Source organism: Tauraco erythrolophus, chromosome 8, assembly GCF_009769465.1.
Source record: "Tauraco erythrolophus isolate bTauEry1 chromosome 8, bTauEry1.pri, whole genome shotgun sequence".
NCBI classification, from domain to species: domain Eukaryota; kingdom Metazoa; phylum Chordata; class Aves; order Musophagiformes; family Musophagidae; genus Tauraco; species Tauraco erythrolophus.
In genome coordinates this window covers 39,256,921-39,271,445 of record NC_141472.1, presented here as the reverse complement: position 1 = coordinate 39,271,445, position 14,525 = coordinate 39,256,921, and the positions used below count along the sequence as shown (strand labels likewise).

Genomic DNA, 14,525 nt, shown 5'->3' with positions numbered 1-14,525 from the left:
TATTAGTTTAATTAAAAAAAAAAAAAATACTTAGACCAATGTTGGGGTTAACTAGAACAAGAAGAACAGAAACAAGACAGACTTTATAGTTTAACTGAGATCCAAAGTTTCCTTCTTCGTAACACAGTTAAAAGGCATACTCAATAAAATTAGGAGTTAGCAATTCCAACTGAGAAAAGGAATGAACTGTCCTTTCAAAGTGTAGGCTGTATAACTTACTGCCAGTCAAGATTCTTGAGACAAAGCTTCAGTAAAATTCAAAGAGGGATTGGATTATTAAATGGGTAATAAGACTACCCGGACTACTTGTTTCTAGTCAAATAACAATTTTGAAAGGCATTAAAATATGTTCTGCTTCTGAAAGTGGGGGTTTGAAGCAATCTCAAAAAGAGTTTTCAGTTAGACTGTAACCGAGGGCAGATTATACTCTACATACCTTTTTTTTTCCCCCCATCTTTCACTAAAGATTGCAGTCTGAGATGCTGAACTAGATGAACTACAAATGTAATTGAGAGTGACTTTTTTGAAGATGTGAGTTCTTACAATGCTCAAAAACGGGGAGGGAAAGAAAAACAAATGTTGCGATAAATTTGATTAACATTTAAAGAACTGTATAAATCATATTCAAGATCAGATCTCGCTTTGTCCGGAATCTGTCTTTTCAGCACTTTTTATATTTTTCTTCACATTTGAATCAAATCAAGAAATGTTTTCAATTTGCATTGCCCGGACTTTTGCATATAGCAGACATTGATTGTTCCTGAATTTCTTCTGAAATTAAAATAGAAACAAGAAAAAAAGCGTAATAATCGGGTATAATTTCCCTTTTCTTCCTCTTGAGTTGTCCTTGCCTTTCTCTCAAGTTTGATGTCTTGTTTAGAACCATATACATGAAGTAAATATACTGTCACAAATTTCATGACCAAATTGTTCTGTGTGAATTTTGTGATAGTTTTTTCAGTTTCTAACTGAACTAATAGAAAATCTTTATACATGACAAAGCAGAAGTCAAAATTTTAAATGTACATCTTGTTCTCTTCTAAAAGAATAGATAAAAATCCACTCTTAGAAGGCAAGAACACAAAAAAATTACATGTCTACCAGTGAATTTTTTGTGTATAAAAAGAAATAAGTAGGTTTTCTTTGTGGGATGTTAGACTGTATCTTCAACGTCGGAGGTAGTGTGTTAATGCTGGTATCTGTGTACACACTGGGCAGCTGCACAGTGCCACAAAACAGAGTTGAGAGTTCAAATGAACTGCTAGGTAATGGTAAGTGACCACTTCTTGATTTTGGATGTGCTATGTTGAAGAGACTTTTTTAAACATCCATTAAGAAATGGTTGCATACAAGCTGGGAGTTGTGGAGAGGTATATGTGGGTAGAGGATAGCTAAGCACAGTAGTTACAAAGTCATCGTCTTACCAGAATCACTGCCTTTATGTTGCTTTGCTACGTGTTCCTTCATGGACATTTGGCTGTGTATTTTTCTTTTACAGACTCCCTCTTACCTTGGTTTGGAATTCAACCCAACATAAAATTTCTGAAAAATGTTTGCTATTTAGATATCTGTTCTCAATCCTGCATAATACCAGCAAATTATACAGAGAAGTATAGCAGTCTTGCAGGCCACCACTCTGTAGAAGCTTTTAAGTTGTGATGCCATGGTGGGTTTTATTTGTACTTGGGTTTTCAAAAACTATGTAGGAGATATTTTAAATGCAGCCAACATTTTTCTCATTTTCACTAAGTGTAAAAGTTATTAAACATTATGTGTTGATGTGTTTTATTTTTAGCTAAAAATTCTACTTGCAACATTTATTCTGAGTTTGAATGTGGAAACGGTGAATGCATCGATTATCAACTGACTTGTGATGGCACCGCTCATTGTAAGGATAAATCTGATGAGAAACTTTTCTACTGTGGTGAGTATTTCCAGACTTTTCACCTTCACCTTCTTATTTTGGTTATGCATGCTTATATTGGTTCCTCTGTGACTTTTCTACTTATTCATTCCAACTGTTCGCCAAGATGCACAAGGAGAAAATGCCAACGTGCACATTAAAAAAGCCCTGGCATTATATGGATAGAATTATTTATACCTGAACATATTTTCCTTGCAAGTTCGTGTATTAGCTGATGTATGTTTTAAAAAAGCATCTCAAATGTTCTCATATTTTTGTCTCTAAAACAAAAATAAGGAAAACCATAACTATCTGCTTTTTCGAAGATGAAAAATTAAGTATTTTCAGCTTTAATTAAGCAATTTTTATTTAGTTTTCCGTATTTAATAAGATTTTCTCTGATTGTGAATAGAAAACAGTAAAATAGTATTATAAAATACAAAAAGGGCTGTGTAATTGACATCTTTCCACCCAATTTTCTGTTTATGTTATCATTATTCTTCACACCAGTCTTCATCTTGCAGTAAGTTAGATGCCAGGCTCTCTACTCTTTCATAATTTTCCCAAGGGATTCCATCCTTCCTTTCCCCTCTAATAATCACTAACTGAATCACTTTGAGGTTTTTTATCCAACTAAGTTTGCCTGCTGCATGTCTAAAACACTACATTTCAGTTTTCCTAAATCACTGGATCACCTTAGGTAATTCGTGTATCCTGCATGTTAAATGAAGTCTTGTTACCTGTATGGTGGTGAGGCAACAAGTTGCCCAGAGAAGTGGTGGATGCCCCATCCCTGAAAGTGTTCAGGGCCAGGTCAGATGAGGTGTTGAGCAACCTGGTGTAGTGCCATGCTCTCCGCCCATGGCAGGGGGGTTGGAACTAGATGATCTTTGAGGTCCCTTCCAACCCAAACCATTCCTTGATTCTATGCCGGTAATCCTTGACCTTTATCTTGTTCTGTATATTCATATCCCAGCCTTGGTATCTCTTCTGTTTCCCATGTGAACGATTTTATTTTGTTTCAAACCCACCCATTGTGTTTATACCTGCCACTTCTATAGTTTTATGAAAATATATGCTTTAATTCCTGGAGTTCATCTCTGCCATTTTAATAGAATGACAGAATATCTCAAGTTGAAAGGGACCCATAAGGATCATCGAGTCCAACTCCAAGGTTGATACTGGAATAATAGCCAAGGTTGATGCTCGAAAAAAAGAAATGGAATAACTTTTTTCTTTTTCCTTAAAAAAATCAACACCAACCATCTGAGTATACCAACTGATACTATGTATTTTTTTTTTTCTTCTTTCGTCTTTGATTTGTTCCCCTTTAGCTTTCAGACTTCTATGTAAAAATTGCTTTGATTGTGTCATGTGAAACTAATAGTAACATTCCATCAGGCCATCTCCTTTTGGTATCTTATGGAGATTTGTTTGTTTAAATCTGAAAAGCAAAAACCACATTAGGCAAGGAAATAAGAATGTAGAATATACAAAACACTTCTAGGTACTAGGAGGGAAAGGCCCTTGAATTACAAGTGACAGCTTCAAATCACTGAAAAGTAAATTACTTCGATCTATGAATTCCTTCTTTGGTTTCCCTACTAAGTACGTGTTGATATATTTGTATTTATCTATGCATCTTGCTTAGACATAAGTAATTTAAAAAAAAGTCACCACTGTCAAAAAAAAAAAAAATCAGCTATATTTTTATATGGATTAAGCCTCTTTTGGCTTTACTCTGAATTTTAGTCATTTGTTTCATTCACAGTTCATGTGAAAAAGATTAAGGTTTTGTGTAGTTTCTTTTACTTTGTTAGGAGAGGAGAGTAAGTTGAAGAAATAGAGAGAAAGTCATCTGGAAATAAATAAAATAGCTGGTGAGGAATCTCAGAATACTTTTTCTTGTCATTCTGGAAAAATTGCCTTATGTCAGTAGTCTGTTTGAGGTTTACTGAGCTGCTAAAACTATTTTATACTTCTATTCTACAATACTGAAAAAACATAAATGCAAGATCCACTTTGACTTTCCATGGATTTGCCGCGTAATTTTATGAAGGACATTATATTAATTTATACTGTGACCGTGTATATCAGCCATACTGAACTTTTTGCTGCACGTGGAAAAAAGCAGGAATAACTGTGGTTCTGTCATGCACTACATCATATACAGCGTGGTGTTTTCTGAATCTGACAAAGTACGGGATGCTGGACTTATTACTAATCCAATGAACATTATTTATGGTTATTTTGGCATGACTTCTACAATGATTAGGGCTTTAGTAAATAAATCCAGAATTTTCAAACATATCAACATATGTAAAATCCATACATTCTTCAATAGTGGACCTATATGAGCAAAACACTTGCAGTATTGGTATTCAGAAATCCAAAAACTTTGCTGCTAATATTTATTTTTATGTTACTGTGTGTTTATTCCTAATTTGGTTTAAGGCAAATTTGGTATGTTTCTTTCTATATGATACAATTACTGATACTATATGCAAACATTGTCACATGCTTGACAAAAGCATGTCTAAACGAGAGCATTTGAACCACAAATGGCTTTTTATGCCACAAGATAATGAAAATTGGGAATTAGGTTTTCCTTTTTTCATTTTTTGTCATTCTTTTGTTCCTTCTCATCATGCTTTCATTTATTGTTCTTTATCTGTTTGAGTCCAAATTTTTCTGCTGGATAATGAACAATTTCTGAAGTTTTTCCTGTAGATTTAAGTGCATTTTCATTTGAAATATTTTTCTGGAATGTTTATCTGGTTTTAATTTAAGGCCATTTTAATTATCTATCAAATGTCTAAATGAAATTGTGTGCTTGTACTTAACTTTCCAGAAAATAGAGGCTGTCGGAAGGGTTTCAAGCCGTGTTCTAATCGTCGCTGTGTTTCAAGTAACAAAGTGTGTGATGGTGCAAATGACTGTGGTGACAACTCTGATGAATTTGACTGTAAAGGTAAATGACAGTTATTTCCAAGGTGGTTTCAGAATATTGCTCTGTAAGTACTTAGTATGTAAATAGAAGTAGCTAGAAAATGCATATAACTATTGGAATTACAGGTGCTGGGATTTATTTTGTTAGAATTCAAAAACAAGCAGGTGCACACTGGTGTGTTTGAGAGAGCATATGTTGAGATTGATATGAAGACCAATTTTTGGCTTACACCTATAGACCCATAGAAGCAGGGTGGTTTTGGCAATGGAAAACTCAGATAATACAGTTGCTGCTGCTTCTGTGAAGTAATAAATGAGAGAGTATCGTTTTGAAAGCACTGCATGGTTTTTAATCATTCAGCAGAATATAAGTAGAGAGAAAAGCATGCAGGCAAAAACCCAGCTTGGTGTTACATGAAAGAAACCAGAGAGATTCATAGATGGTCCTGAAAATTTTTCTTCCTTCCTCACATGGTGGTTGTCTCAAATTGAGTCAAATTATCTAGAGAGACAGTTTTAGGCTTAAAAATTAAATTTAAAAATTAGAAACTTGTGCTTTCAAGTTTTAGGCTTATATTTCTACTGAATTTTTACCTATGGAAGGTAAAGCGTGTTCTGAATGTCTCATCCTAAAAGGTAGAAGGTTTAAACACATAGATATAATATGCATTTGAAGAGTATGTTTAGTAAACAAGTTTACATCTTTTATAACCATATGTTATAGAGTCAACGTGTGCTTCAACAGAATTCCGATGTGCAGATGGGATTTGCATTGGGAAATCAGCACAGTGCAACCAAATCATTGATTGTGCAGATGCTTCAGATGAAAAGAATTGTAGTAAGTTCGTGTTTGTCTGTGCTTCATCGTAGCATCTGTTCCATGATTATTCCTTATTGTATAGCAGTTATTCCATAACCATTACTAGTTGGAAACCAGCAGCTGCATGGCCTGTGCAAACTCAAGCTAAACCTGAAAAACAAACTATAAGGCTCTCAATCTGCGTTATGTGTGATAGAATAATTTATTGTCTCTTTGCAGATAATACAAACTGTGCCTACTTCTACAAACTTGGAATAAAATCTTCAGGATTTATTAGCTGTAATTCGACTTCACTTTGTATACTGCCGGAATGGATATGTGATGGATCAAATGACTGTGGAGATTATACAGATGAACTAAAATGCCCAGGTAACTGTGAAAAAAGGAAAAAAAAGAATTTACTTTTTTTGCAAAATATGTTCCTATATTTCTAATTCTTATTTTCTAATTCTTCTTTTCTAATTGTGCTGCAAAATGTTTATTCAGCCAGTACTGCTTTATTTAATACAGAGAATAATATAACGCTGAACGCAGTTTTTTTTCCACCAATCTTTATTTTGTGTTTCATTATATTATGCAAATTATCACAAATTACTAATGCATTTCTCTGAAGAAAACTGTAATGTCTGGCTTTCTATTTCCTCAAGGTTAGGTCTGTCATTAATCATTTTTATTTAAGTAAAGCATCAGTCACTGAAATGTCAAACTCATCAAGCTTCAGCCCAATCACTCGGGACCTTTTATTAATGGATGATATTGCTTTTCTTGCTTACTTTTTTAACTTTCTCTTCTATTTTGTTGAGGTACTTGGGGTAGGCTGCCAGGGTAGAATCCAGAGTTGTTGCTTCTGTAATGGTTTCTGCTCTTCAGCCAGTACAAAGAGATCATGGTACACTTGAGTCCCAGTCCCAGGGCTGAGACTGTAAGCTTCCAGAAAAGAAAGAGGTGTTGACACCTGGACATTATGTTACTTTTCTGTATTTTCCCTGTCTTTTTCCCCTCTCCTATGGGAAAGATATTATACCTTTATGACATGTAGAAAAAAAAAAACTATAAACTTAGTATCTTGGAAAATGAGTCGTATGAAATGCTTATTAAAATAGAGATGGGCAAAGAATCAATAACAACAGGAACTGAAGTAGATATCTTAAATGGAAGAAACAAGAAGCAAACTTCATTTTAAAGTCTTATTTTTTTCTGACAGTTTTTCATGAGAAGCCAGAATACTAACACATTAGAAACATACATTTTCAAGATATATGCATGTATAAATTTGAAGGAAAGCCTCTACATTCATGAGACTTTGTGGTGCAATTTTTATCAAAGTGACCAGACTTAAGTATTACTGAACTGAAGTTAACATAAAGTTTTTAATGTTTCAATGGTTTTGCCCTCTGAGCCGATCTAGTAGCAATGGACGGAAAGATCCCTCATGCAGTTTCTTCTGCACTCATGAGAAACACTCATTATCTCATAATCACAGTTTTAGCACCTACTTTGTATTATTTCATAGGTTATTTAAGTTACCCTAAATTCTTAAGGGTTGTACAAAATCAAATTCTTAATGATGTAAATATCTAGCTGTATTAAGAATAAATACTTAGTTTAATTCATGAGGGTTTGTAAGATGTTTTAGAGATTATGCACTCCTTAACCCCAATCTTTGGGACATTTAACACCTTATTTAGTGTTAACCAATTAATAATTCACAATATTAAATTCTTACCTAATGAAGAATGGCATTTCTATGCTCCTTTATTATTCAGAACCTCTTAATTAAGTTTGAAAATATTAAGTACCATAGGTAAACACACCTAAAAATAAGTGATAAATTGTATTTAGAATGAGTAAGCTTTAATGAACACAAGTTTGTTGATATATATTTGTAGGATTAGGCCCATACCATGCAATTCTGATCAAACTGAAGACAGGGCACTGGCAAAACAACTCTGAGGATGTCAAGCCTGTATCTCCTATCTTGCACCTTGAGCTTTTATACAAAAATATTTAGAATTAAAAATCAGTAGTGTTTTTTTCTCATAATATTCCTATTACTATGATCTTCCAGAACCTCATTCATTCTTTTAATTTCTAGTCCACATATATTCCAGTTTATAGCTGTTCTTACACTAAGAGGGACACTGTAGTCCTTCAGTGATCATATCCTTACACTTCACTTGCAATGGCAAATAAGACAAGGCATTTTAGAATTCCTGCTTTCAATATAGGGATATCTATCTGTGTCATCTTAGTCATCTCCACCTACATCTTTCTTGAACATACAGACCAGTATCCAGTATTGCAGATGAAGTTATTCTTTTGCCTTGTATAAGTGAAAATGCATTTAAAATTTGTTTTAATGTTTGTTTTTATAGTCGACTTGTGCTGGATTGTAATTGTCTTCCTATGTCAAATACATCTCTTTCTTCTTAGAATTATTATTTAGTAAAAATAAATATTTACTATTTAATAAATATTATTAATTAGTAAAAATGAAACTTGATTTTCTGTTAATTACCATCCAATTTTTGCTACACTAGTAATTAACATCATCTGATTATTCCCATTTATTATTCTGTTTTTTTTGTGTGAGGAGCCCATTGTGTCACCAAAAGCTTCTGTTAGAATCTTCATATATTTTGTGCCAATTTTATTGCTGAAAAAATTACCAGGATCCAGGAGGAACCTGGAACTTCAGCGTTAACATCAGTCAACCTGGCATTAAGAACTTTCTTCCTCCCTAGAAGCCAGATGCATATTAAATTATAGTTTTCATTCTAATCTTCATATTATCCAGATTATCTAATAATTCTTTACAATTTGCTGTATATATGCTTCAGTGAGCTCAAAATAGCTTAGATTTACTGTATTTCCTTTGTTTGTATGAGGTTTTTTCATACCAGAGAAGATTTTGAGGGTAGAATGCTATAGCTTCAGTAAACTAATGTTGCATAAGTAAACTAACGTTGCATTTTATTCCATCATCCATTTAGTTGTATTACTTTATTCTGTCTTTGAAATGTGTGCCAAAAAGTTCTATCATTTCACTGTGTGACTAATTGCCTGAATCATTCCTCCCTCTACTTGAAAGCAATACCATTCCAATTCAACCAACATGTGATTTCCTTTGCCATTTCATTCAAAACTGACCATCTTTGGCACATTAAGTTTTTGAGTGTTGTTTCTGTTGTGAATATGTTAATTCCTATTAACAATTTTTATTCAGTGTCATTGTTCTTACAGAAAATTAAGGCAAAATATTCATTTAGATAGAGCTAAACTTAGACAATCTTTAATATCTACCCAGTCATCATAGACATCCCACTCTTTATTCTTTTTTTTCTACTCATATAACTGTAGAAACCATAAATATGATAACTTTAATTTTCTTTTTAAGGGTGGGGGGGACGGTGGGAGAGAGGGAAGGAACAAAACCAGTGTTAATAGCCCAAATACATTCAGGAATCGTAGAAGCCTTGGCAGAGAGCTTCGGTGATCTCCAATGCTTGTAACTAGTGTATATCGCCTGGGTTTTCCCAGGCAAAGACCTTGAGATTTTGAAAATAATCTCTGCCACACACTGGACTAATGTTTGTGCTTATGTCATAAAATATATAGTATGGGGTTTTTTTTCTCACATCTGTTTTCTGAGTGTTCATGGAAGTAAAATCTTGAATGACTTTCACAATCTACAAAGAAAAAAGGCAAGGAAGAACTTTTTTATTTGTGGCAAAGTCTAAGTCTCTGGCTCCAACATCAGTGGGATAGCTCAAGTTGGTGCATGCTTCAGATTTGTAGCTCATCCCAGTAAATGTGACAGAAGTACTGCCACAATTAGGTTGTCTTGTAGAGGGTGGCAGATAGACCAGAAGGGCAATTTCTTCAGCTGGTGTAAAACAACAGACAATGTTGATCCCTGAGCTCAAAACACTAAAACTGAACTGCTTTCCTCTACAGGTCCTTTTAAGTTAGGTTGAGGCTGTGCTCTGAATCTTCTCTAAATAAATAAAGTATTTCAGCCTCCTAAACTACTTAGCTATCACTATTTTCTAACATGTACAAACATGATTAAATAATATAAATAGTATTTTTTTCACATTTTTAGACATCAGCACTTTGTTGTCCATTAGTATTCAGAAATTTGGCAGAAATGTATTAGGTTCCTAATCATACTAGTAGAGACCATTTTACATTACATTCTTTATTTTATCACAGTTCAAAACAAACCCACATGTGAAGAAAATTATTTTGGTTGTCCTAGTGGAAGATGTATTCTGACCACCTGGCTTTGTGATGGGCAGAAAGACTGTGAGGATGGAGTAGATGAATTGCACTGTGGTGAGCTTTTTTATCTTATTTTTATTTCTGTAATCACTAGTGCTCTTTGAAAAGAGAATGTGTGCATTTATATCTCAGAGATTGAATCTAAAACTATATAAAAAGGTCTTTAATACTAAATTTTCAGATCCAACTCTCTAATACTTCAGACTGCCAATATTTTAAAGCCTATCTCATACCAGAATGAAAGCCCTATCGACACTTTTTTTTTCTCCTAAAGGTGTGTTTGTATGAAGACTTTTCTATTGCTTTAATAGATAACAATTTCACTAATTCTTCATAATTCCTCATTAGGACAGTTTTATAGATATAATCAGTTCGTATCAATATCTTGTGACCCTAACAGGAAGTAACCAAAATGGACCTTTATGATGTAAAAATAGACATTTTTTTGCATCAGAAGCCTTATGGGTATAATTGTTTAAATTAACAACAAAAGTCGTGTGAATAAAATACAGCATAAACTACGAACCGAGTTCAGGGTCTGTTCTGTCTCAGAACTTTCAAGATTCTTAAACGCCACCTTATTCTTGAGCAATGCAAGTTGATTTTGCTCACAGTGAGAGCTGGTCTTTTAATTTAAATTTCTGTGGATTACCAGAACAGATTATTTCTACAAATAAATTGTAGCAGAACAGCAAAGGCAGTATAAAGTTTTCCTATTCCTCATTTAAATAAAACCTGAAATTTCTGCTTTACCACTTAACATGACTGATTTCTATGTTACTGTCTTTCTGAGCTGGTTTCCATTAACATGCTTCCATGTTTGGTTTGCAGTTTACATTTTATATATATATATATATATACACTTCCAAATTAGGAGCTACTGTGCACTGTGAAAACCAGAAGGTTTTGTGTTGACCACATTCATCAGGCATAACTCAATATTTACTTTTCCAGGTTTTATTACACATACATACTTATATGCAATATTGTAAAACCTTTTAGCTGTTTTTTGTGGGAGAGAGGGAAGAGGGTTTAGTACATTCTTTTTTCCCTATTTAGTGTTCTTTCTCATTTTGAGGTAGTTGTTAGAATGGTCTACTTTTAAATTCAGATTGTGTTACCTAAAATTCTATTTATTGTTAATATTAAAATTTGTTTTCATCAGTTAAAACAAAATACATTTTACTCTTAAAGAAAGAAGTCAGGAAAAATGGGATGATTTGAAGCTTTCAGGAAAGGTCAGAACAGTAGCATTTATTTAGAACAGTTGTGCAGACTGATTTTAAAATGCAGAAACATGCCATTATTTTCAGCGTATACAAAAGTGTAAATAGGACAATGGAATGCAAATACACAGCAAGTTTTCCTGTGAGAGAAAAGAACATCAGATCTTTTAAAGGTGCAATTAAATACCACAATACCAAGAAGAAGGAAAGAAGGAAAATTTGGACTGTGCTGTCTCTGCCCTACTAGCAAAATGAAGCAGTTCACTATAGTTACAACATCCATGTGAAATACACAAACCAGATTTAACATTTTTAAAGTGTCTTCATCCCACCAACAAAATGTTCAAAAATATTAGAATGTCAGCATTTTGAATGTTTCACTATGTATTTATTTATATATTTTTATAAATATATTGGTGAATGGAAACTCTTAGACAAACTAATAACATCCTGAATACCAAGATTAGGATAATACTGTGTTAAAATACACTAAAATTGGGAGGACAGAAACGAGCTGTGCGGAGATGTGGAGTTTCCTAAACTATGCTAGAAAATACAGGGAACACAGTGCTGTTGGTGAACCTAACAAATGCAGTGGCTGATGTCATTCCTAGATTCATCTTGTTCATGGAATCAATTTGCTTGCTCTGCGAACAAATGCATCTCGAAGCAATGGACTTGTGATGGTGAGGATGACTGTGGAGATGGTTTAGATGAGAGTGATGCTATTTGTGGTAAGTAGAGTAATTTTAGTTCTGTATTGTGTCAGATCATACATGCTGAAAGAGACCAAGTGATCCGAGATGGTGGTGGAAACGTGTTCAGCATCTGCAGAGAGAACGTGCTTACACACAGCTAGATACCTTTTTGTGGGGACTGTATGATTTGTGTGTGGTCTATCAGTGAAGACATGAATGGCATACCAGCATGGGCAAAAGGGGATCCGAGCTTTTCTCCAATTCCCATCCTTGAGGACAAACTCCTTTATCACTATTTGAGTTTTACGTTTCAGTGGTGGGTGCCTGAAGACTCTGAAGTCGTTGATTTTTTTTCCCCAATTCTTTCTCCTATTCTCTTTAGTTTTTTGTATATGCAGTGGTAAGCATTCTTGCGTATTATGCCTCTCAAATTCCCAAACCCTTCAAGTCGTATAAGGAATTGAAAATTTTACTTTCATTCAGGGGCTCAGTTGACTGGAAATGTGTTAGTGAATTCTTTTCAAAAGAAAATCACATTGTGTCAAGTCATACAGTCACAAATTCATGATATTTTAACATTGGTTCCACTCTTATCCATACTGTATTTTAAGATTTTATTTTTAAAATTTTAACTTTTACCTCTTAAATATTTCTTCCTTTTCAAAAATCCTTTTACTTAAAGTCCATTCAATAAAGAATATTTTGTTCCATATTTCATATTTGATACCACAGTAAAAATATTGTTGATGACTTTACTGGAAGTGTTAAGTAGACAGAGAAGAAATCTCTTCAGCTTATGTTCAGAGTTCTGGTTTGTTCAAGTAGTTTCTTAATCAAACGCAGATGTAGAAATGCCAACAAATGCAAAGGACAAAAGTAGTAATTATACTGTTCTAATATGGCAAAATATGAATGAATTACTACATTAACTTCAAGCTGACATCCATCTACAGTACATTTTTTTCATGGTATTCAAGTCCTGCTGAGGACTGGGGAGATGGAGGTCACGACTGTTTGAAAGGGAAGATTTCTCTCTACCTTTCTCCCCTAGGAAGACAAGAAGGTGTGAAATGAGAAGATAAGCACCTCATCCGGGACTACTGTAGAACAATGTGAAACATAAAGACCTGAAGCTTAATAGGAAACTTAGAGCAGAAAGTAGAAAAAGGGAGGGGAAAACAAAGGCCAGCAAATTGCCAAGTGTCTTTTTTTTCTTCTAAAATTGTTCAGAATTACTTCTTTCGATATTTTGACTTGCAATACATTGTAGATTTCTTATTAGAAGAAAGCCCGCCCATAAAATTGTGGACCATCTCTTGAAGAGGGAAAAATCCACAACAGTTACAAAGAGGGAGGAGTTAAGGCTGTATTTCTCCTTAGGAACAGGAGACAGATCTGAATTGCAAGAAGAAAAGAGATCAAGATGACTTCAGATATTTTAGTCTTACAAAAACAATATTTATTTATCATGAAGTTTAACTTCAGAAGTATCAAAAAATGGCAAATAAGTATAAGTAAACAAAAGTTGTTTCTCTTGCATAACTAATACCAAAAAACCACCAATTTTTAAATTTGGTTTACTATGTTATTAATTTCTAATTAAAATTTGTAGAAAATACACTGTCTCCTTTTTAGCTAAGTATATTTAACTTATCTAAGAGAATACATTAAGTGATGGATTGTGCAAAAGTTTTCTTCCAAACAGAGTCAAATTAATCCTAGGATATAATATTCTTATCTGGAGAAAACTTTGTTAAAAAAAACCCATAAATTAGTCAAATAAACAATATTTTGAGTGAGTTACTTTAGAACTGTCAGACATTGTCGTACTCCCACTACTATTGTACTTGGTGCTAATTGTTCTCTTCGACATGGGGCTGACTCACGCAAGTTGTGAATACCTTTAGCTTCTTGGCATAGGACATAGTGATGTGAGGATTATGTGGTGTACAAGATTAGTTCCTTTGTTCGGTCAGTCCAAACATGCAGGCCAACATAAAGACCACAAGTGATCTGAAAAGTTCTTCTGCTGGATAGTTTTCATGAAGCATGGTAAATTAAATGTCCTTGCAGAAAATTGAGACTGAACAAATTGTAAAATTTTGCTGTAAAATCATAGAATCATAGAATGGTTAGGGCTGGAAGGGACCTTCAAAGGTCATCTAGTCCAACTCCCCTGCAAGGAACAGGGATAATCAGTCTTAGGTAGTGTGTTTTTCATACTGTGGAGAACAAAATCTTCTTCCAGTTTTATTTTAAAATAAAAAAACCTTACCTAGCCATTTTCTGTTACCTTAAAAAAATCAGTTAGCACATGTCCAAGACTCACGTGTGTTTTCAGGTTCAGTGACCTGTGCAGCAGACACCTTCAGTTGCTCAGGCTCCCGTGCCTGTGTTCCCCAACACTGGCTCTGTGACGGTGAAAGAGACTGTCCTAACGGAAGTGACGAGCTGTCCACAGCAGGCTGCGGTATGTTTGCATGTTAAAAACGTGTAGCTCTTCTTTTCTTGGAAGTTTTGCCTTTGCAATATCCAGCTGCTTTTTGTGTCTGTAGCATCATAGCCTTATACTGTCAAGATTGTCAGTAAAGTTCGATAGACCACGCATGGATCCAGGATCCTTCGATGAAATCAGCCTAACATCT

At 34.1% G+C, this 14,525-nt stretch overlaps 1 protein-coding gene across 1 annotated transcript in view; it reads left to right on the top strand.

Moving 5' to 3' along the window:
* The window catches only part of LRP1B (LDL receptor related protein 1B), a 583,373-nt gene that overhangs the window by 439,878 nt on the left and 128,970 nt on the right, over window positions 1-14,525 (top strand). Inside the window, exons 46-52 of the mRNA XM_086616175.1 lie at window positions 1,796-1,924; window positions 4,755-4,874; window positions 5,577-5,690; window positions 5,892-6,041; window positions 9,888-10,010; window positions 11,797-11,916; window positions 14,222-14,350. Coding sequence (XP_086472301.1) covers window positions 1,796-1,924; window positions 4,755-4,874; window positions 5,577-5,690; window positions 5,892-6,041; window positions 9,888-10,010; window positions 11,797-11,916; window positions 14,222-14,350 — 885 coding nt within the window. The remainder of the gene's footprint in view (window positions 1-1,795; window positions 1,925-4,754; window positions 4,875-5,576; window positions 5,691-5,891; window positions 6,042-9,887; window positions 10,011-11,796; window positions 11,917-14,221; window positions 14,351-14,525) is intronic.